Genomic DNA, 23,999 nt, shown 5'->3' with positions numbered 1-23,999 from the left:
GAGAATTTATGATGTCTTTAGACATTTTATATCACAAGCGTCAGGTATTTTGAAGGCTGGGATACTTCTGTACAGGCACCTCTGAAAGCTTACTGGAAGCGCGAGGGTTAATCACTGTCCACTGCAGGCACGCATGTGTAGGAAGTAAGGCTCGCTTGAACCATTTGACCAGATCTTGCTGATAAACTGGTAACTTTGAACTGGCGTTGGGCCCTGTTTGTGGTTTACCAACTCACTTTAATGCTTTCTCTTCCTACTTTCTCAATAAATTACATGGCCAGTGATAGCATCTCGCTAATCAAAATAGCCATTCATTTGTCTCCCTTTACAGAGTGATCTATAAATGAAGTCTTTTTCTTGTCTTTTTAAACAACGAGAAATTATTTTAGCTGTAAACCCAGATCAGAAGGTTTCATTTAGCTGCATTTCTATCTTCCGAAGACTTCGGTTTTTCCTGGTGATGCCAGGTTGGAGATGGTGATAAAAGCAGCTAACATTGATTAAATTAAAATAAAAAGGAAAAGCACCCAGTAATGCAGTCGCTGGGTCATAGAGTAGCTCTATTTACAACTTTTTGAGGAACCTCCACACTGTTTTCCACAGTGGCTGCACCAGCTTGTATTCCCACCAACAGTGTAAGAGGGATCCCCTTTCTCCAGAGCCTCGCCCACATCTGTTGTTTCCTGACTTGTTAATTTTAGCCATTCTGACCGCTGTGAGGTGGTATCTCATTGTGGTTTTGATTTGTATTTCCCTGATGCCGAGTGATGTTGAGCATTTTTTTCATGTGTCTGTTGGCCATTCATATGTCTTCTTTGGAGAAATGGTGAAGGGGCACCTGCACCCCAATGTTTATAGCAGCAATGTCCACAATAGCCAAAATATGGAAAGAGCCCAGATGTCCATCGACAGATGAATGGATAAAGTTGTGGTGTGTATACACACACACACACACACACACACACACAAAATGGACTATTACTCAGCAATCAAAAAGAATGAAATCTTGCCATTTACAATGACATGGATAGAACTAGAGAGTATAAGTTTGTCAGAGAAAGACAAATACCATACAATCTCACTCATATGTGGGATTTAAGAAACAAAACAAATGAACATAGGGGAAGGGAAGGAAAAACAAAGCAAAACAAAGCAAGACAAAAACAGGGAGGCAAACCATGAGAGACTCTTAAAAAAAAAGTACAAACTGAGGGTTGCTGGAGAGGGGAGGTGGGTGGGGGGATGGGGTAACTGGGTGGTGGGCGTCAAGTAGGGCACTTGATATAATGAGCACTGGGTGTTCCATGCAACTGATGAATCACTAAACTCTACCTCCGAAACTAATAGCTATACGTTAACTAAATTGAATTTAAATTTAAAAAATTGAAAATAAATTAATAAAATAAAATAAAAAGGAAAAACAACCCACCCTACTCTGACAGAGAGAAAGACACATCATTCCTGCACTCTTTTCTTCATTCAACAAACACGGGCTGGATGCATCCTGCGCTCCAGGCTTGGTGTGTAGTGGCGAGGAGGGATACCGTGCATACGGCTGCTTGTCCACTGAGAGCTCGTGGAGTAGATGCCGCCTTGAAGGACAACTTCTAGGAGACTTGCAATGCATGCAGCTACCCCAACTCACATAGTCATTGAATCCAGCCTATGCTGGTCTCAGCTGCCAGCTCTAGGGTAATGGGGCGGCCTTGTGTCTGTTGGCAGGCACAGGTGTGGAGTGGAGTTAACCTGTCTTGTTTTCCAGATTACCTTGCAGCCGTGGACAAGTGGTTGGGAGTCCTCCTGCCCAAGATGAAGCCTCTGCTCTATCAGAATGGAGGGCCGATCATAACCGTGCAGGTAACCTCAGAGATGAGCAGGGGCAGGCGGCGGGGGAAGGCTTTCATCCTCCACGGTATATCCAGGAGTGAGGCAGCTCTGAGCCTCACAAGTCTGTTTCTTGGCGAGGCAATGCCACAGCCAGTGATTTTACTGAAGCTGCATTTTGGGGAGGCATTATCATTTTGGATGCCTGCTGTACACCAGGCTCTGTGCTGACAGCCCTGCCCTATTCAATTATCCCAACCACTGTCTCTTTTAAAAGAAGAACTTCAAAGAGGTTGAGTGACTTGGCCAAGCTCACCCAACTGGCAGGTAGCAGAATCCGGACTGCAGCATAGGCCCGAAGGTCCACGGAGCCTGTGGCCTCTCTAGTGTCTCTGGCTGTGGGGTGCAGTACAGATTGAGATGCTGTGGTGTCTGCCCTGCTTAGGCTGTCTGTTCATGCTGGCCTGGAAAGAGGATGTGGTGAACTGGGGGGCATTATAGTTCCCCTCCCACTTCCTGCCCCCCACTCTCCTTCTTCCATCTGTTCTTTGTACTGCAAAGACAGATAGCGGGGAGATCATGCGCCAAGTATTTTCCATGTGAAAATTTGGAACCCTTGACCTTCAACAATTTGTGATGTTTGCAAAATTCCTTAGGTAAAACATTAAAGCATGTTCATTAGTCATTTGCCAAGGAATAAATGTAACACTGGCTGCATCCTGAAACAATGGGGTGTAGTGTGGCACTCCCTACAGAAGTGTGGCCAAGATTTCCTTCTTAGGAGTGATACCATGAACAGTTGTAGGGATGCTCACTGTGGGAAGGGAGCATGGCCACTGTCTTGGCCTGCAGGTATAGGTCGAATGAGGCAATGAGAAGGCAGACCTGGCCAGAGGGACCATTCCGACCCTACACGGTGAAGAGAGGCCAGGTTGCTGCTCCCAGAGGGATGTCCAAGGACTCCCGAATGCCCCTCCACCTGTCTTGAGTCTATACTGGTTAAGCGTACAGGAGCCCATTTTTCTGTACGAAGACTTCAAGGCTGCAACTTGAGTGTGTCTTTGCGTGGCTGGGTCTTCTTCCTTTCTCTTAATCTTAGTTTTTTTTTTAGTCTTCCTCATTTTTTAGTCTCTGCTTCTTTCCAAGTAACTTTTAATTTTTGCTCACAACTTTTCTGTACCTTTTGGTTATTGAAATGCCACAAAAAGCATAATCAAATATGAACTCCGCAGAGGAGACCAGTGTTGGCTGCACTGGGGGCATTTCTTGCATGAATCCCTGGCAGCCTCCAATGGCCTGAACTTGACTGTGGGTCCTCCCCGGGGACTCAGCCTCCTCCTCTTCCGCCTTTCACAACTCCACCTGCTTGAATGCCACCTAGTCCGTTTGCCCCTTGACTACTAAATTAACAAGTAAGTGTGGGAAGTATAGAAGAATATAAGAAGACAGAAAAACCATAATTGTCACTTAGATGCCAGGAGCCAGAAGCAAAGTTCTTCATATTTTGGGGAGATTTCCTTGAAATTTTTCATGCCTTTAAAAAAATTTCTTTTTACAAAGTCAGTTTAAACTGTGTGACCAGTTTCTTACCTGACTTTTCTTACTTTAGTCTGATGTCATAAGCATTTTTTCATATCATTAAAAATTCTTTGGAGCAGCTGGGTGGCTCAGTTGGTTAAGCATCTGACTTCAGCTCAGGTCATGATCCTGGGGTCCTGGGATCCAGCCCCGCATCAGGCTCCCTGTTCAGCAGAGAGTCTGTTTCTCCTGCTCCCTTTTCCCCTGCTCTTGCTCTCTCTCTCCCTCTGTCTCTCTCATAAGTAAAATCTAAAAAAAAATTCTTCCTACTGTATACCAAATTCATGGTGGCCTCTTGACATTTGAGGGCAGTGCCCATAGGTACCGTTTGGAAGCCTTTCTAGTTGGCTTAGTTGGCATCCACATGACTCTCAGAACCTCTGTTAGAGCCTCCGTTTGTGAGGTACTTGTGGTGGTTTGTCAGTGTTCATCCCTGACCACAGGTGTCTCCACTCTCTTCTGCTCTCCACATATGTGACTGGCAGCCAGTGGGTATTCCTCAGAAGCCTACCAAGTGGCTCTGAAATGGAATAGAAGCTGATGGGTTAGAAAGTTGGCATTGGTAGACAGTATTTCGGCATGCCAAGGTTTCTGTAAAAGCTGGTTTCTGGGGATGCCTGGGTGGCTGAGTCAGCTAAGCAACTGCCTTCGGCTCAGGTATGATCTTAGAGTCCTGGGATTGAGCCCTACAGCGGGCTCTCTGCTCAGCGGGGAGTCTGCTTCTCCTTCTGCCTCTGCTGCTCCCTCTGCTTGTGCTCTCTCTGTCTGTCAAATAAATAAATAAAATCTTATTTTTTTTAACAAGCTGATTTCTGTTTCTGTCTGCATTCAGGCCATGGGGCAAAATGATGCTTTATTTAGTTCACCGTGTTGGTGCTCTGTCTGGGTGCCTGGGGAGATTGAAGAGGCCTTGCCTATGTGTTTGCAGGCAGGGCAAAACTGAGGCTATTGTCGTAGAGGTGCGGAGAGCCCAGCCTGGTCCTTGACTCGTCCTTACGACTCGGCCGTATATGCAAGTGTTCTCTTCTGGAGGGATTAGCTAAACCAGCACCACCTAAGCTGGTTTGTCTGTGTGGGTGTTTATCTCAGGCTGTACCAAGACCACACCTGAAATAAGTAAAGCCACAAGCGCCTATTAATAATATCCAAGGTGAAAATCATTAGGAGTGGGGACCTTTCACCCACAACTTCGCTTTATCCGATTTACGGGGTATTGGTCCTGAGGTGACAGCCCTACCTCTACCCGGGGTTGTGTGAGATCAACAGCTTTAAAAGTCCACGGTGCCTGGTTGCTTCATTAAGGAGCTTACAGGATGAGACGGTTACTCTCGAACAAGGACCCGCGATGGCCTGTTTTTGTAAATAAAGGTACGTTGGCGTAGCTGCGCCCAGTCGTCCGTGTGTGAGCTGTGGCTGCTTTTGCACATCAGTAGCAGAGTTCAGCGGTGCACAGACACATGTGGCCACAGAGCCCAAAATACCCACCCTGTGGCCCTTGATTGAAAAGGTTGACCGATCCCTTGCTCTAGAAAACTCAAGCGTTCCTCTGAATCTCACTGTGACTGGTCTGTGTTTTCCTTCTTACCTTCCCTGTTTACGACCACCCCTGTTTCTCTCTGGTTGACTAACATAGAATGTGAGTAGCTTGGTGAGCCCTGACTGGGTGCCAGGTATTCACGAGTTGACTCAGTTAATCCTCATCGCAGCCCAGGGAGGGAGGCTCGTTGGCCTCACGGAGATGGTACTGTTTCACGGGCGGAGCCCCAAGGACGAGAAATGGCAGAGCGGGCACTTGCACGTGGACAGCTGGGCCTCCGGTGCCCCGTGCCCACAGCTCTGAGCTGTCTTGCAAATGTGTCCAACCTAATGAAGTTGTGTTCATGCATTTATGACAAGCCCGTTTATTTCAATGTACAATCATGATAATCATCATCATGATCATGGGTAAATCTTGAAAAAATAAGTGACCCTAAATGAGCCTTGGGTTGGGGTGTGAGGGTAGACAGAAAGGAACACGAGGTGCAAAGTTTCCGGGCCCACTTAGTTGCTAGGGCTGACCCTGGAACTAGCCCTGAACTTGTGGATGGCCAAAGGACCAAGGAACACACAGACATTCAAGTAGATCTTATTAAAAGAGGGGGGAAAAGAAAATGAGGAGGATAGTGTCTTGACAGTATTTGCAAAGCTTTTCTTCAAGTTGCTCTCAAGCATTTCCAAGGGGATGCCTGTGGGACTAATTAGTGTCAGGAGCAGTTGCCCCGGGGGGGTTTCTGCTCTGTGTGAGGGGCAAACACCTCCTTTTTCAAGGTGGCTTCAGGACCAGTGAAGCTCTTGGTGCTGGGCATTCTCGCTACAGTCCGAACCTGTAACATGACGGTATTAGCACAGGGATCTCCGTCTGGGGAAATAATCATTCATTAAACTATGTGGGAAGCAGCACTGTGCAGAGAATGATGGTGCTGTTTAGTTCATCCCCGTCCTTCACTGTCCCCTGCCGACTCCCTGACTGTCCACAGGCCCCACAAAGCTACTGGCCGTCTAGCAAACAGGGAGTACTCTCTCCCTGTCCTCTTGCCTGGACAGCCTTTCCCTCTAGAGCTACCTTGGGCGGCCGCTCCAGGGAAGCTTCCTTACCCGTCTCTCCCAGCCACGGTCAGGTCGGGCACCTCTTTTTCTGGGGTTCACAGTTTATTGTGCTTATGTTTAATGACTGTGGATCCCCAGAATGGCAAAAATTGATTTTGCCTTATGTGCAAGTTGAAATTGGATGGCGGGGTATTTTTCTCATTTTTGTAAAATCGTGAACCCTAACACCAATATGTGGTATAATGAAGCATTATGAGGAGAACGCCCATGTAACCACCACCCGAGATGGGAAATAGCACGTGGCCAGCCCCCGAGAAGTTTCTCTGTTGTCCTTCATGACCTCCCCACTTCTTCCTACTGTCCTGACCTTCAAGGCCGTTCGTCTCTTGGTGGTCGTTCTCTGTTCTTAACACCTATGTAGGTATCCAGATTTATGGTTTGGTTGGGGCTATTGGGAATTTTCTGTGGGGGGCATCCCGTCTGTATTGCTTCCCTCATTTGAAGTTACATCTCTGGGACTCTTATATTCATTGTTCACCTTATGTTCATTGTTGCCCCTAAAAAGTCTCTTCAGACGTTTTTTTCTGATCGCCTCCCCATGAAATGTTAATACCTTCTGTCTTCTGTATAAGCATCTGTATATCTGTGCTTTACAGATCAGAATGAGTAAGGTGTTATTTTCTCCTGTAAGAATCAATTTTCACCTCCTTGGGGATGCTGTCCTCCCCCACTGAGAATTCGAGAAAGTGAAAATGCGTGCCTCCCGCCCTCAGCAATTGCCATTTTGCACCGTGTAATCCTTTGTGGTGGAGGCTGACAAGTAGGAGTTTTAGGAGCAACCCTTGGCCTCTACCCACTGGGGTGCCAGCAGCACACACACACACACACCCCCGCCAGTGTGACAACCCAAAATATTTGCAGACATGGTCATATATTCCCTGGGGGGAGGGGGAGTAACTCCTGGTTGAAAACCACGGATGCTATTGAACACAGACTGAGCACTGGTGATGGAGTACAGAAAGGAGGACCAACTGAATGTTTGACAGTAGATTAAGGAAATGATGGTATGTCCTTATCCAGCATTTGCCCTCGTTACTGCCGTGGGCATTTTGCATAATATGTGAAGGTACAAAACTAATGTTACAACTGGTGCAAGTGATAGGATACCAGGTTTGAGAACAGAGAACAATGACTGTGTATTGTGTGTATTTAGGATGTGTGTACGTGTGTGAATCTGGAAGGCTAAGCCAGAATGCTCATAGCACTTACCTTTGGCTTAAGGGATTAACACATGATTTTTCTATTTTCTTTGCATTTACCCCCATTTTCTAATATTCTACCATGGGAAGATCTTATTTATGTAACATTTAAAGTATCTGTCACCTAGTACAGGCTGGAACATCACTATAATCCAAAACTGACGTGGTGGTTTTGTTTTTCTTACTTTGGTGGAGTGGGAAGTAGTAGAAGGTAAGTTTTGATGCTGAGTTGCTCTTTGAGTTTTGAGGATCGAGTATAGGAAGTATTTTTGGCAATCGTCAGGCCCTGTCATCTCACAGATGCTCAGATATTGTCTGCAAACAAAAGCACTAGGATTAGTACGTTGGGCTCTCCTGATTTCCCCCACCTCTTTTGTGACTTGTAGGTTGAAAATGAATATGGCAGTTACTTCAGCTGTGATTATGACTACCTGCGTTTCCTGCAGAAGCTCTTCCACTACCATCTGGGCAATGACGTGCTGCTGTTCACCACTGATGGGGCACATGAGATGTTCCTGCAGTGTGGGGCACTGCAGGGGCTCTATGCCACAGTGGACTTCGGACCAGGTTAGTGTTTGTAATCACAGCGAAACCCAGCTCAGGCCACGCAGCCTTGGGCAGTGCACTCCGTCAGTTGCTCAGGGCAGCTGTGTGTTAAGTGGGTACGTTGAATGAGATCGCTCAGATTTTCCTTTACTAAGTAGCAGGTGACATGGAATAATGAATAAAGCGCCCACTCCATTGCACGGTGATTTTATTTAAGCTGATCGTCCCTTTAGGGCAAGAGCTCCGTTTTTAGCACTGGTGAGCCCACCTGGAGCTCAGAGCCTGGAGCCTGGCGCTCTGTTCTCTTAGGGCTGCTGCCAGGAGCTCTGCCCCAAAGCTGTCGCCTTTCAGGGCTGCCACTTCAGGTCAGCCACTGTCAGGGTGCTGTGGGCCTGTGTGCCCTGGAGTGTGGGGAACTTCCCTGCACTTCCCTTCTCTTTCTGCGGAACTCAGCGCCATGAGCCGTGACGGCCCGCAGGTGGTTTGGTAGATGGGGCACAAAGGGTCTTCCCTGACTGGTTCGTGCGGCAGAGGCTCCACGCAGGTTCTGGGGGCGGGCAGCGTGGCCGGGAGGCTCCTCGCTGTCGTAAGCATCAAGAGAGCAGCTTTCGTGAAGGACATGACGCCGACAGGCAGTGTGTGCTCCTGGAAAGAGTCCCCGATTGGACTTGCTTGCTTTCTATCTTTCTATGCTGTGAAGGACATTATTGGGACAATTGAATTTTTTGAATCAGTTCTGTAGATTAGATAATAGGATTGTATCCATGTTAATTTCCTGGTTTTTAATAATTGTACTATGTTTATTTAAAGGATGCCCTTGCTCTTAGGGAATGTACATTGAAATATTTAGGGATAAAGGACCTTCATGTCTGCAACTTACTCATAAATGGTTCAGAAAAAATAAGCATATTGAGAGAGAGAGAGAGAAACTAATAAAGCAAACGTGGCAAAATATTAACAATTGGGGAATCTGGGTTCTTTGGGAGTATGATTTCTTTGTTCTAGTCTCGCAACTCTTCTATAAGTTTGAAATTATTTCAAAATAAGTGTTAACTCCCCCCGCCAAACAAACAAACAAAAAAAAACCCCTGCTCTTCAAGTGGCATAAAGACCCCACTGCCTTCCTGGCTGAGGTCTAAGACAGTTGCCCACATTACGCGTCCAGTACTGGCTTTCTCTCGAGACGGATGTACGGAAGACTGAAGTTGCGCTTTTAAATGCATTCCTCTATGTTAGCAAAAACAAGGACTGGCTTTAAGTGAATGGAGTGTTTCTAGACACATGGTGTGTTGCTGCGAGCATTTGGTGATGAACTAACACGGCTACAGAGAGTGGCACAGGAAGTGGCCCGCTGGTTTCCTCCTGCTTTGGCGCACTTCCCATCACAGTGATGACAAGTGCAGTACCTTTCTGTTGGGAGAAACAACGTGGAGGTTATTCCGAGTTTGTCGTAAGCATTACGTGCAGCGGCTCTGGCTCTGGGTTGAAGGACAGCCTCCTGGAAGGCCCGTGGACGCGGGGCAGGTGGGGCTCGTGGCAGCCTCATTCATGTGTGTGGGGTGGCGGCGGCGGTGCCCAGGGTCAGGTCACGGGAGGAAGCTCTTGAGAACAGAATCGAGAGATCTGAATGCCACCCGACGCTTAATAGTGAGACATTTGCAGCCATAAAGTAAATGAGATTCTACTCTCGACGAGCATGTTATCTCCTGAAACCTGGGCTTCCGGAGAGCAAGGGGTTATTTGGAGGTCTTGGCTGCTGTCATTTCCACTCTGGGCACCTGCTGTGGGAAGTGGATCGTGAAGTTTGGGGCAGGGTGTCCCCTGCTCTGGCTAGGGAGATACTCTTCGTGATTGCTTGGTCACTGGAGGAGGGCAGCCCTCTGCCTCTGTGGGGAGAACGTCGTTCCCTTTACAGGGGGAGGGAGAAAGAAGACACCAGGAGCAAGCTCACACACAGGCATCTTAGCCTGGGATGGCCGATGATGTACAAATTCAAAATCAGCATATACGCCATTATTCAGGCAGAGAGACAATGAGACCACTCCCATCCCTTTGGCTTGCTAATTCCTGGGCAGATACCTATGGCGCTGTTACGTGTGGGGTGCTGTGGAGGCTGCAAGGAAGGATCTTCAAAGCAGGCTGGTCCTGTGGGGGCAACCGGGTCAGATGTCTGCGTGAGGAGAGAAGAACGCAGAACCCGTGTCCAGGCCCTGGGGAAGCTCAGAGGAGACAGCCCTGTGACATGATCTCCTGAGGCAGTGCAGTCAGGAGACACCGAGGGGATTGCGGAGAAAGGAAACAGTATTCCGCGGTCCCCACTCGTCTGTCGGGTGGATGGTGCGAGGCCAGCCTGCAGCTGGCCGGGCAGTGTTCCAGGCCTACCGGCATGTGGCAAAGGATGGGGCTTCAGGCTGAAGGTCTGTGAAGGACTCTTTTTACTTTATTTATCATTCCCATGACTGACCTTTCTTCTCCCTCTTGTAATTTTCAGGTGCCAACATCACTGCTGCTTTCGAAATCCAGAGAAAGAGTGAGCCCAGAGGACCATTGGTAAGAATTGGGGGTGAGGTGTGGGTTTTCGTGCACTAAGGGGGTAGGACCTTGCTTTCTCTGGCCGTGAGATCAGCGGCTGATGGGACTGTGGGCACATGGCCCTCTGGACACATGAGTGACGGCAACTGTGCTCTCACTGGAAACCGTGACCCTGCACCGGAGTGGAACAGAATGGGGACAAATGTGACAGTCCTGCCATGAATCAGACTGTGCTCTTGCATGCTTCAACCCATTTGGCCTTGCTGGCCAGGGTCGCACGGCTGGTGAGTGGCAGTGCCAGGATCCGTGATCAGCACGGTGTTTCCTGAGAGCTCTTTGTGACAGAGCTTCTCCATCTTCCCTATGCTTCTGAATCACGTGGGAGTCTTGGTAAGAATGCCAGCTTTGAGCTACTGGGCCCAGGGTGGGGCCTGAGGTTCTGCGCTTCTGACAGGTAGCCAGGCGAGCACATGTCGAGTTGCGGGGCTCTGTGGCAGCCAGACAAGCAGCCGGAGGAGGAGCTGATGGCAAGGCCTGGGCAGGTCCGAACAGTCCTTCAGCTCTTCACTCTCAGCTCTTCTCTTCTCTGTACTTGTTCCTGGTGTTTCTGGGCACAGTTTGAGGGCCGATGTCCTGTGCCTGCTCTCAGCAGGTCAGGCTGCCCCGCCTGTGCACAGAGCCTTTGCTGTTTGTTGAGCCCTGCGGAACCTGCATTCACAGAGTTGGGGGGGTGATGTCCTAGACCTAGACCCTGGGGCAAGAAGGCCCCAGAACATGTCCAGACTTCTTTGTCCTAGAGATGAAGGGCGTAGCAGGGAACACGAAGTGTTCGGGGCCTGCTTTGCAGAATACTTGGATGAGTCCACCTCACTTTAGGTCAACGTGGAACCTAAAAATCTGGACTGACACGAAGGATGAACTTAGATCAGATAATTTTATTGAAATACTTTGCCATCCAATTCTTTTGCCCAGCAGACTTTCCTACCTCATTTAAACTTGGGGTTGGCTAACAAAATTTTGTTGCAGGGATAACTTTTCAGGAATACCTGTATTGTCGGCACTAAAAACTGAATTCGGGCAGTGCTGTGACTGGAACCTCCCACTGGTCCCCCAGCTCTGGGTTAAGCAGTACGTGTAACACACGGCTCTCCATCCTTCCTTCGGTGGAGGAGAGAGGGCGATGGTTACAGGGAGGTGCCAACCTTTGAAGGTCATAAGTCCATCCTAAGCCCCATGTCCTTTTCTCTTTTTAGGTGAATTCTGAATTCTATACCGGCTGGTTAGACCATTGGGGCCAACCTCACTCAACAGTGAGGACTGAAGTCGTGGCTTCCTCCCTCCATGAGATACTTTCCCGTGGGGCGAATGTGAACTTGTGAGTGTTAGTTTCTGGAGGGCAGGGCACCCTCCACAGCTGTGGGCTCACAGTGAAGTATGTCTATTCTCTTGTTTCCTTGTAGGTACATGTTTATAGGTGGGACCAATTTTGCCTATTGGAATGGTAAGAACAATCCTACAGGTTGTGGAAACTTACGCTAGAATGTTTCTGGTGCTTGATTTGGGGGTAGGAAGTACCTATAGACAATTTTTATTTTCTATTTTTGTTTCTAAATTCCTGATATTATAAAAACTGCTTACATAATTTTTAAAATCATTTAAAAAATTTTAAGGAACATAACTTCTGTACTTAGAAACCTTATTGTTCTTTTTTAAATTTTTTTAAAGTTTACTTATTTTTTTTTTAGTGATCTCTACACCTAGTGTGGGGCTCAAAGTCACAACCCCAAGATCAAGAGTCACATGCTCTTCCAATTGAGCCAGCCAGGCGCCCCAGAAACCTTATTGTTTCTTTTTTTTTTTTTTTAAAGATTTTATTTATTTATTTGACAGAGAGACAGCCAGCGAGAGAGGGAACACAAGCAGGGGGAGTGGGAGAGGAAGACGCAGGCTCCCAGAGAAGGAGCCTGATGCGGGACTCGATCCCAGAACTCTGGGATCACGCCCTGCACCGAAGGCAGACGCTTAATGACTGCGCCACCCAGGTGCCCCAGAAACCTTATTGTTTCAAACCAAGTAGCTGGGCAGCTCCCATAGTCTCTGGCGGTAGCTTATGTGCTCATGTATTCTGCTATGAACTTTTTCTTTCTCTCTTTCTTTCTTTTTTTTTAGCGTTTTGTTGAGATATAATTCACATACCGTAAAAAATCACAATTTTAAGTGTAGTGGTGTTTAGTTATCACAAAGTTGTGCAACCATTACCGCCATCCAGTTTCAGAATGTTTTCAATACCCTAAAAGAAACCCCTTACCTGAGAAACTCCCCACTCTCCCTCCTCCCAGCCCTCAGCAACCACTCATCTATACTCTGTCTTTGTGGATTTCCCTGTTCTGGACAGTTCTTATCAATAGAGTCATACACTCTGTGGTCTTTTGTATCTGGCTTCTTTCCTGTAGTGTAATCTTTTCCAGGTCCACCCATGTTGTAGTGGGGGTCAGTTCTTTATTTTGTACTGATGTGGATGGTTTATTGTATGGACATGGAGCATTTTGTGTATCTCGTTGTCAGTTGTTGGATAGCTGAGTTGTTTCCACTTTCCGACCATTCTAAATAACGTTGCTATGAACGCTGACGTGCAGGGGTCATTTGAATCCCTGTTTGAGTTCCTGTGGGGACATACCCCCGAGTGCATTTGCTGGACCATGTGCTATAACCAACTCTGTGTTTAGAGTTTGAGAAACGGCCCCAGTGTTTTCCAAAATGACTGTACCACTCTCAATTCCTACATGGTCTCTTCTTATTTTTTTAGTGGGAAAAATTATGACAAAATTCTCTTCATTGCCCTTGATTTTTGCAGACAGATCATGCTATATTAGTTTTTTTTCCTCAGGTTCATCGCTCACCCCTCTCCACATCTGCATTTTTCTCTCTGAATCATTGAGGATGCCCCTCGGTGCTGAGTTTTGGAAACTTCATTTGGGCCTGAGTCTCCTAGGATCTGTAATTGGGTACTACCAGCTTCTGTGAACTGCTCTCTTTTGTGCAGTGTGGGACGGGCTAGGAGAAGACTTTGCTTACAAGTGTAACTGACATTATTACTGTTATTAGAGCCGAGAAATGGAGATACTGCGAAACTCAGATGTCACTTCTTAAAAGATCACAGTATGCCAAGCTTGCTCGCTGAAGTCTTAGATCATGTCTGTGTGTCCCTCTTCTCATTAGAAACAGTTAAGACTTTGTGATGCCTTTTTCATTCAGTAGATAAGGATTCCACCTACCTTCCATTCATGGAATTGTGCCAAGCATCCAGTCCAGGAATAAAGGCTGATATCTTGGGAAACTTTACAGTTCATGATATAATTTTTTTATCTTGTATTCTTCTTTTTTAAAATTTAGATAGATAAAAACAACCATTCAGAAAATGGAAGTTGTCCTTCCAGAAAAAGTTCGTTCCCTTGCTCCTGACCCTGCCATAAACCATAAAAATCTCCTTTCTGCCTCTGTTTTCCCATTTAGTCCTCATAGCAGTCTCATCTGTGCCAGAGATTATGGACCCATTTTACAGATAAGAAAAGCAGGGTACAAAAAAGTCCACGTTTCCCCTTCAGCTGGCAGGGGATAGGGCTGGCCTTGAACGTGGGCCTTGGAAAGCCGATCACTACCCTTGGGTCACCTCTTGCATCCTGAAGCCCTGCACCAGCCCCCCCTGTGTTTGTGGGCCTCTCTGACCTGCCCTAGTCTCTTTGGGGACATAGGGGAGGGCCAGTCTTTGGTTTTTAGCAGCTGCTCTTCGGGCCAGTTCCCAGAGGAGGGCAATAAGAGGAAAAGCCCCTGGCGGGAGCTCCCTACCCATCCTGCCCACGGTCGGTGCACCAGCTCGTGCAGACATGTGCACCGCAGTCTGACCGGGTGCACCCCATCTGGGAGGCCTCCTGTGGGATCCAGGCCATCCGAGACTGTTCACAGGACGTGCAGAGGTGCAGAGTGGTAAGCTTGGCCATTTGCTTTGCCTTCCCACCTCGCACTTGCTACTGTAGAGAGAGGACGCTTAAGTTAGCACTGTTTCTCTATGATACTGCCCTGTGGTGGACGGAGGGCACCCAGGGAAAGATTCTGCTGGTGGAACTAGAGCAAAGACCAAATTTTTCGGTCCATCCTTTAACCCACTGGCCAGTTTCCCTGTCCGCTTCCCTCAGCCTTTCCTTTTGTTTCTGGGAGTGCATCATTCACTTCAACTTGGTGACCACTGATTGAGCTCAGCTCGGTAAGTGAGGCCGCGCCCGCCTCCGAGGTGCAGGCCACTCGTGTGGCGCCGCACACAGAAATAGGAAGGGGGGGCCCGGGGCGGGGGGCAAGGTGCCTGCCACATTAGAGCCAGAGGAGGGGCCACAAAAGAGGTAAGCTCCTTGCAACAAGGGATGTGGTTTTATTTTTCTTTGCATCTCACAGCAGAGGATGTGCTTTAATGTATGTATGGCCACAGGCAGGTGGGCCTGTTGGCAGCCGCGGCCTCTTATTAGTGCAGAAGACGGTGAAAGTAATAGGACTGGGTCGGTTCAGTTGCCTGAGTGATCCAGGTCCTTTGGAAATGTAGATTTTGCACAAAGAACTAACAAACCGAGAACTGGGGGCTGGGGTGGGGGTGGGAGGTGGAGTGAACCATCCTCAGTCCAGCTCCTCTGTCAGCTTCACCACCAGTATGCTCACCCAGAGTGGCTCCGTCGTTTGTGGGCTGGCGGATCAGTCGAAGGAACTGGTTGCTAAATCACGGGCGAACTATCAGATTTTGTGCCTCATTTACTAAAAATTAGGTTAGCTATAAGATGATCCGAAAGCAACTTTTTTCTCACGCCCTTGCGTTGTAAAACGGTCTCTGGAGTAGAAGAGAAAGGACTTTCTCTGGGCTGGTCCACAGAGGGCAGCATCAGCACCACCTGGCAGCCCGTTAGGGATGCAGAGTCTCAGGTGGGGTGGGGGCTGAGGAGTCTGGACAAGCTCTCCGTGTTGCGGGGCTGAGTTTTCTAAGTAGGAGCATAGGGTCACTGCCCACGGTTGCACCCAGGCTCCTACCTGTGAACATCGTCTGTGACGTTGTCTGCTCTAGACTGTGCCACTTGAACAACAATTGCAAAGCCATCTACTTTTCTAGTCTTGTTTGGCATTATTTATCGGTCTCTGTTGTGGGTGTCATTCCCCGGGAAACAGACTGAGATGACCTGGCAGGAAGTTTATCGGGGCACGTTCCCAGGAGCAGCACATTTAGAGAGTGTGGGTGGCCCTGGGCAGGGGAAGAAGTTGAGCAAAGAGGCAGCTCTGATTCTAGAGGAGCTCTGCAGCTGGGACAGCCAGGGGCTGGGTCTGAGCCCGCCTGGGTCAGTCGCTGGATATGGGCTATCCCCAGAGGACCATAGCCAGGGCAGGGCCACCCAGCAGGGGCCCGTGAGCCGAGGGACGCGTCTGCTAACCCTCCCGGCAGCTGGGGGAATGAGGGCATGACTTGCTCCTAGAGAGGATAGGAGAGGACACCACAGCAGCCCTGACTCTGCAGATGTTGCAAAGACCTTAGGGTTACGTTTGAATCTGTGGACTGATGTATGTCACAGTCCTCTCCCGCTTTGTGTGTTCTGATAACCGCTCGGTTGTGTTTGGCTGGTCCTTGGTCCCAGGGCGTGGAAGAGATCACAGACCTCAGGGTTACCAGTCGGAGGTGCGGGTCATGCCGGCAGCCCTGCCACTCCTGGTTGTGAGACAGTGGGCTGGTTTGGGGGGAGCTTCAGCTTTCCTGCTGGTTCAGTGGTGGGGACATCTGCTGGGGTCCCCACTAAGAGCTCTCGCTGAGAGAATGGCTGGGGCAGAGACTTGTAGACTCTCAGATGCTTGGTGAGGGCCACCTGCAGGAAGAAACTCACTTCCTCAGGGCCACCTCTATATATCGCTTGACAGTTGGTTCTTAACGTGTCCTTTGTTTTCTCCTCCACAACCCTGAGCCTGTAAATCCCAGAGAGCTTGTCCCGGGGGAAGGCCCTTGGTAGTAACTAGTGGTGTATTTTTGTCTTCTAGGGGCCAACATGCCCTACCAAGCGCAGCCCACCAGCTACGACTATGACGCCCCACTGAGCGAGGCAGGGGACCTCACTGAGAAGTATTTTGCTCTGCGAGACGTTATTCGGAAGGTGGGTGCTTGGTGTGGGCTGCAGTGGGCTGGTCTGGGCCCGAGCTTGCTTTGGACACATTGTGCTCTGTCGGTGACTCCCTTTTGTATTTAAAAGGATGTATGAAGGGAGGGCTCAGAAGGATTTGGCCCAGAGTCTCAGCCCCCAGCTGATTAAGACCGAGTCTGTGAGCAAGTTCTTCCACTAGTGTGTTCATCGTAAAACCGGAGCGATAGTGCCTTGTTGGGTTATCAGGATTAAAAAGGAACATCCGTAGGGCATCCGGGATAGGCCGGTACATCTTTTGTGCACCAAGTGGTAGCTATTACAGTTATTTATACTGAAGGTGAGAAAATGTGTGAGCTGAAGCATGGAGGAGAGCAAATCCGTGGGCTTCGATGAAGCACGGTGCAAAGGTGAGCTGTCAGCAATACTTCATTTTTTTAATTTGGGGCAAGTCATTGCTGTTTCCTCTTGGCCTGCAAGCTCAACTGCTCAGTCCCAGTAACGTTGTGACCTTTTGAGGCATCTAAAGCACCCAGGTGGGGTTTCCTGTCTCTGCTGTGGGTTAAAAAAAAAAAAAACCCACAATTTTTCTGCTCAGTCACCTGAGTTTTGAAGTTAAAAAACAAAGGTTTTCTGCCTATAAATGGTATGGACCTTTAAGTATGACTTAGTCTCTATTTAAGACTACATGTCAAAAATTACATTATGAAATATTTTAAGCATATTGAAAAATATGATCCGTACATAACTACTCATAGAATTTGTCCATTTCATCTGAATTTTCAGATTTGTGTTTGAAATGTTGTGTGCGCTAATTTTTACTATGGGTTTCATCTCTGCGCAATTTATAACGATGACTCCCAAGTTCTCTCTTGTATGTTTGTTCTGTTTCAAAGCTCTCTGTTCCTATCATTGGTGTTTCCTTCCTTTATCTGAGACTTTGTAACCCAGGCTCTCTTCTTCCCCAGTATAAATATTTAAGGTTATGTATTTCTTTCAAGTACCTTTATAGCCCCATCTCCTAAGTGTTGATATGTAATATGGTTGTTATAATTTCCTCCTAATAACACCTATTTGGATTTCTCTTTGGCCCTAGAAATGTTCAGAAGTAGTTCAAAAATAGCAATTATTAAACATAAGTATTTTTCTATTTTGCTGGTTTCTAATGTATTTGCATTCTGGGTAGAGAACATGGTCTGTATGATACCAATCCCTTGAAATGTGTCGAACCCAGTCCTAGAGCCTGGCATGTATCAATATGAATGAATGTTCCATGCGTTCTTGGAAAGGCTGTATGTTTTAAAATTGTTGGATGTAATCTATATACCTGTTCCTTAGATCGAGCTTATTCATGGTGCTGTTGATATTGTTAATATCTTCCTGGCTTTTTATCTATTTATTCTATTATTTATTGAAAGAATTGTGTTTACATATTTCTCTTTATAGTTGTGTCAGTTTTTTAAAAAAGATTTTATTTATTTGAGAACGAGAGAGCACAAGCAGGTGGGGGCGCAGAGAGAGTGGGGAGAAGGACTTCCCACTGAACAGGGAGCCAACTGGGAGCTCAATCCCAGGACCCTGAGATCATGACCTGAGCCGAAGGCAAACGTGTAACTGACTGAGCCACCCATGTGCTCCTAGTTGTGTCAGTTTTGAGGCCAAGTTATTAGGTATGCAAACTGAGAATTAAATCCTTTGGTATCATTTATTTAGTATCATTATGTGGTAACCCTGTATCTCTAATAATAATTTTTGTCTTTTAAGTCTTTTTTGTCTGATATAAAGCTAACCTGCATTCTTTTGGTTAATATTTACCTGATGTATCTTTCATAATACTTTAATTTCAATCTTATCTGTTTTTTTTAATGTGTCCCTTGTTAACAAGTTATAACTGGATTTTTGAAAAATCTAGTTTGAGCATTTTTGTTTTCTAACTGGTGCATTTATTCATTTCATTCATTATGATTCTTGATACACATTGATTATTTTCAACTGTCTTATTTTATAATAATCTATTTCTCCACGTTTTCCATTCTGTCTTCCCTTGATTACTTTCTGAGTCATTTTTTTTTTTCTTATTTTTATCCCTCCTCCCCACCCCCCACATCCTCCTCCCAGTTTGGAAGTTATTCACTGTATTTCTGTTCTTGCAGCGGTTACCTACTGAAGGGTACAATATGTACCCGCCAAGCACAACTCATTAAGTACCCACTCAGTGAATTTATACAAAGTGAACACACCCCTGTAACCAACACAGCACCCCAGAAGCCATGCTTGTGCTCCTGCCTAGTCATGACCTTCCATCCCCAGAGCTAACCACTGTCATGTCCTCTGTCACCTTAGGTTAGTTTTGCTGTGTTTTTTTTAACTTTATATAAATGGGTTCATACAGTATGCACGCCTTTATGTCCCACTGTCAAAAAACTTTAACATTCAGCTGTAACTTATAATAGTTTAAAAATTAATCAGTACAGCCATCCAACCAAAACTTTATCTCACATTAACCCCAGTTACGTCCCTCTTGACTTCTATGTATTAATGCCATGTAGTTTAGTTCTCTTGGGTTTAGAGTCCATGTATTTCAATTCTTTCTTTTAAAAAACCCTAGAAGGCATTATTATCATTGTTTCAGACGCAGTTTGACCTGACCCACATTGTTTATTTTTTCACAAGTAATTCCACAAATATTTAGCAAGTTCCCTCTGTATGCCAGCTATGGTTTCAGCCGCTCGGAATATATAAGACCTCCTTGAGAAGGTGAAGCTGGAATGAAGACTTTAAGGTGGTAGGACAGCCGTGTGGGACATCCAGGGCAAGAGCTTTCAAACAGAATGTCGCCAGTAAGAGGGTGGGCATGCGCACGGCATTTTAAAGAACTGGCAAGGAGGCCAGTGTGGCTGGAGCCTCGTGAGCCAAGAGGAGAGTGGTAGGAGGTGAGGTCAGAGAGATAGTGGGGAACTGATCCCGTAGGGCCTTATCAGCCACTGTAAGACTTTGGCTTTGACTCTAAGTGAAATGGAGATCCATTGTAGCGTTGAACAGATCAGTTAAAGGATTACTCAGGGAGACTAGACTGTGGGAGGCAAGACAAGGTTAGAACAGGAAAGCCAATTCAAAGGCTTTTGCAACCATTTAGGTGAGACGGGATTGGACCAGTTCAAGGATAGCTGTAGAAGGTTTTCTTGAAATGGAATTAGTGGGTCATTGTTGCTTGCCTCTGACATTCTGATAGATATTACCAAATGACCCTTCAATGAATTTGTATGTCCCTACACTTTTACCAATACTGTGAATTATCAGACTTTTTGACCTTGTCATTTCACAGGTATAAAGGATCATTTTAAAAGAAAACATTGCATTTCTTTAGTGATGAGTACTAGAGTTGTACACCCTTTCATGCATAAATTGTCCACTCACATTTCTTTTTCTATGAACTACTTATGCTGGTTCTTTCACAGTTTCTCTGTTTGCCCTATTTGTCTTCTCTGTAATTTGCAAGAGTTCTATTATTGTGGCATTTTTAACAGTTTTGGGGGTTTCTTCATTGTTTTTTTCTGTAAAAAAAATCCTGAATTTTTACATAGTCAAATCTACCACTTCTCTCCTTCATGGCTGCTTCCCTAGTCTAGTAGTGTAAATAAATTCCTGTGGAGTGCTTAAAATTTTTGTGACTTCATATTTTACATTGAAATATTGATGTACATGGAATTGCTGTTTTTGCTGTTGGGAGTGAGGTAGGGACTTAGCTTTATTCATCTCTTAGGTTACCAGTAAACTTGCACAGTAAACCATCACTGCTACATTCTCTCCTTAATAGACAGGTGACATTATCACCAAGAACATTAATGCTGTTGCATACGCCCTGTAGAGGAACCTAAAGAAGTGATGTATTCAGATATGCATTTCAGAAAGGGTATTGGATAAGGAAACAAAAATGAATGTGTATTTATTGTTTTTAGTAATCTCTACACCCAACATGGGGCTCAAACTCACAACCCCAAGATCAAGAGTCACATACTCCCCCAACCCAGCCATCCAAGAACCCCAAATGTGTATTTAAATGAGTAAAAAAAAAAAAAAAAAATTACAAATTGAAAAATTTTAAAGAAAATAATCACAAATATCACAAAACTTAAAAGCATATTTTGGACTTAATTATTAACTGTTTAATATATATCTGCTGTCCTTTTTTCCTTACATTCTTTTGGCTGCATGCTATTTTTTGTCTCTGTTATGTTTGTAATCTTTTTCTCTAGAGAGAATGGAGATCTTTCTCTTCAGCGTGGCTGATTGAACTTTGTCTTTTAGTATGTACTGCAAGTTTAGAAAACAGAAAATTTCACATTTTGTTACTGATGATGTTATATAAAGGGTTAGGCTTGTTATCAGAATTGGGGCAATCTCTCTCCAGTTCCTTCCTACGTGAGCTGCAGTATTTGGAAGAAATTTCTACATACAGGTTTTGGCCCCATACATTTGAAACCCTGTGTCTCCTCTAGAACCCCCATACTTCTGAGGCTGGTTGCCCCAGGGCACCATCAAGTGATTTGCAAGTGAGTCAGCATATTGGGTGTTAGAAATAATCTGTTAGAGGGGCGCCTGGGTGGCACAGCAGTTAAGCGTCTGCCTTTGGCTCAGGGAGTGATCCCGGCGTAATGGGATCGAGCCCCACATCAGGCTTCTCCGCTATGAGCCTGCTTCTTCCTCTCCCACTCCCCCTGCTTGTGTTCCCACTCTCGCTGGCTGTCTCTATCTCTGTCAAATAAATAAATAAAATCTTTAAAAATAATAATAATAATCTGTTAGTGATAATTGACCTATCCATGGAAGTGACAATGAACTATGTAGATATATTCTACACCCAAATTAAATAAATCTCCACCTCAGCTCTCCTTTGGTTGAATTCCAAAAATGCCTGTAGCAACTCCAAAGTCTCCTGATGTTGATTTGTCCAGGTTACAGCTTCGGTTGGATAACTGGATGGGTCCTGGGGACATCAGCCACGATGGAGGATTGCAGACAAGGCACAAGGCACAGGCTGGGAAGGGAGAGGGGGAAGCAACTTCCATTCTGGGCTTGTCAGCTCCAGATGCTTCTGGGGACATCCGGAGGGAGGTGTCTATCCAGCAAGCACCTCACTTAAGAGGGAGAAACTCCAGAAGAAGTCGTTAGGGCAGGGTCATCAGTGGAAGTAGAGGCTGAAGTCCAGGAGAGATTGAGATCGTCCATGGGGAGATCAGTGAGAAGGGCAGTGGGCCAAGCAAAGACAAATCCAGGGGTCCCAAGCGTTGAACCAGTGGACACAGTAAGACGAACCCATGAAGGAGACAGTCTTCAGAAAGTTTTCCCTCTTCTCTTTTTTTAGGTTTGGAAGAGAGAATGAACTACTTTAAAAGTGGGCTCTTTCTTATGAGACTTTCTAGACATTCAACTGGGTGGTTTGTTAAATGATACTTGAAATATTTTCGTGTATTGAGGAAAAGAATGGGATCATAAATACCCCCATATATAGCTCTTCCTGTCTCTTCCTTCAACAGAGACTTAAAAAATGGAATGGGTCTCTTTTTTAAATCTATTTCAAGAGTAAGTTGAGTGTCAGTGGATAATATCTTTCACTGACATGGACGCCCAGAGATAATTTCCCATCAGGCTGCATTGATAAAGGCTCCAGGTGGCCCTTTGCATATGATTCTTTAAGGTATGACAAAGCTCATGACATTTGCATTTTCTAAGGTATTCTCTTTGGTGTGGGTAAAACTCAACCAGACATGGTTAACACTTTGACCTCGAGGTTGAACCATAAGACTGTAGGGCAGCGCCCTCCTCCTCCTCCCTACCAATCCCCAAGAGGGGCCGTGGTGCGTTTATTTTTGTAAGCTTTTGAATGAATTTAAGACCCATTTTTTAGGAGTTTTGTTACAGTTCTTCATAGGGATTCTATCAAAGGTAAAAGTCCAGATGGCTTTTGGAGATGGGTCATTTTACAGAAATTAATCAAGTCGTATGTTGAGGACCTTGATAATTGGAGCAAATCTTAGGATTCCCTGAGGTGTGCATTGGGCATGGGTGGTGACTCAGAATGCAAAAATGGCCAGTCACTTTTAGTTCTTCAAAGCTAAATGAAGGGGTGCCTGGGTGACTCACTTGTTTGAGTTTCCAACTCTTGCTCTCAGCTCAGGTCGTGATCTCAGGGTTGTGAGATCAAGGCCCACATCAGGCTCCACACTCAGCGTGGAGTCTGGTTGAGAGTCTCTCTCTCTCCCTCTCCCTCTCCCTCTGCCCCTCCCCCACCACTCATGCTATAAACAAACAAACAAACAAATAAATATCTTCCCCCAAAAAAAGCTTAACGAAGTTTGAAACTTGACTGAGCACCAATCTACCCTGACTGATTTGATTGATTGTCCTTCTTGGTTTATGGATGGAATGACATTAGCTCAGTGAGTAGGCACAAGCTGTCTCTTGTTGCTCCATGGTGCTGGTGGAAACACAGTGTTTTATGTCTGATAATTAAGGATGACAAAGTGAATATTACATAACAAATGTTAGACTTTTAAAGCATTGCCTGCAGTCTTGTGGCACTAGTCTGTTCCTTTCCTACAGACCTGGCTTTTCTAGTCTGTCTTCCAGAGTGATTTTTCTAAAATGCTGATCTGATCCAGATGCTTTCTATGACTTGGCCTCCTGTTTTCCTCAACCCTCATTTTCAATTCTCCTCTTCCTGCACATGACTCTCTGGCCTTAAAATGAAGGTACATGAACTTCCATGAATGGGGCAGTACATAATGTTCCCTCTGCCCTAATCCATCTGGAAAATGAGAACACACCTCAGTTACCTTTTCTGGGGAGTTGTCTTTGATCTGTCTCTCTGCAGAGTTAGTCACACTTTGTTTTCTCCCACCACCTTACAGTGTGGAAATCGTGAACACTCTACTTCCTGTAGTGTGTTGATATGATTTATTTACACACACATTTCTCATGATCTAAGAGTTGTTTATATCCCCAGTACCAACCGTAGGACCTGACACAAAGTAGTTTCTTTTTTTTTTTTTTTAATATTTTATTTATTTATTTGACAGAGAGAGAGACAGCCAGCGAGAGAGGGAACACAAGCAGGGGGAGCATTGATATGATTTATTTACACACACATTTCTCATGATCTAAGAGTTGTTTATATCCCCAGTACCAACCGTAGGACCTGACACAAAGTAGTTTCTTTTTTTTTTTTTTTTTAATTTTTTTTTTTTTTTTTTTAATATTTTATTTATTTATTTGACAGAGAGAGAGACAGCCAGCGAGAGAGGGAACACAAGCAGGGGGAGCAGGGGAGGAAGAAGCAGGCTCATAGCTGAAGAGCCTGATGTGGGGCTCGATCCCATAACGCCGGGATCACGCCCTGAGCCGAAGGCAGGCGCTTAACCGCTGTGCCACCCAGGCGCCCCACAAAGTAGTTTCTTAATAAGAATTTGTTAAAAGAATGAATGAAAACAGTAGAGATCCTGGGAAAAGATCCCTGTTG

General features: G+C 45.9%; 1 protein-coding gene across 3 annotated transcripts in view; it reads left to right on the top strand.

The window, feature by feature from the left end:
• The window catches only part of GLB1 (galactosidase beta 1), an 82,606-nt gene that overhangs the window by 24,898 nt on the left and 33,709 nt on the right, over positions 1-23,999 (top strand). For all 3 annotated transcript variants that reach the window (XM_040636996.1, XM_040636995.1, XM_040636997.1), the window contains exons 5-10: positions 1,763-1,857; positions 7,634-7,814; positions 10,285-10,343; positions 11,579-11,700; positions 11,786-11,826; positions 16,383-16,495. In XM_040636996.1, coding sequence (XP_040492930.1) covers positions 1,763-1,857; positions 7,634-7,814; positions 10,285-10,343; positions 11,579-11,700; positions 11,786-11,826; positions 16,383-16,495 — 611 coding nt within the window. The remainder of the gene's footprint in view (positions 1-1,762; positions 1,858-7,633; positions 7,815-10,284; positions 10,344-11,578; positions 11,701-11,785; positions 11,827-16,382; positions 16,496-23,999) is intronic.

This window comes from Ursus maritimus, unplaced genomic scaffold, assembly GCF_017311325.1.
Source record: "Ursus maritimus isolate PB19 unplaced genomic scaffold, ASM1731132v1 scaffold_20, whole genome shotgun sequence".
Classification (NCBI taxonomy): Eukaryota; Metazoa; Chordata; class Mammalia; order Carnivora; family Ursidae; genus Ursus; species Ursus maritimus.
This window is presented reverse-complemented; position numbering and strand designations above follow the sequence as displayed.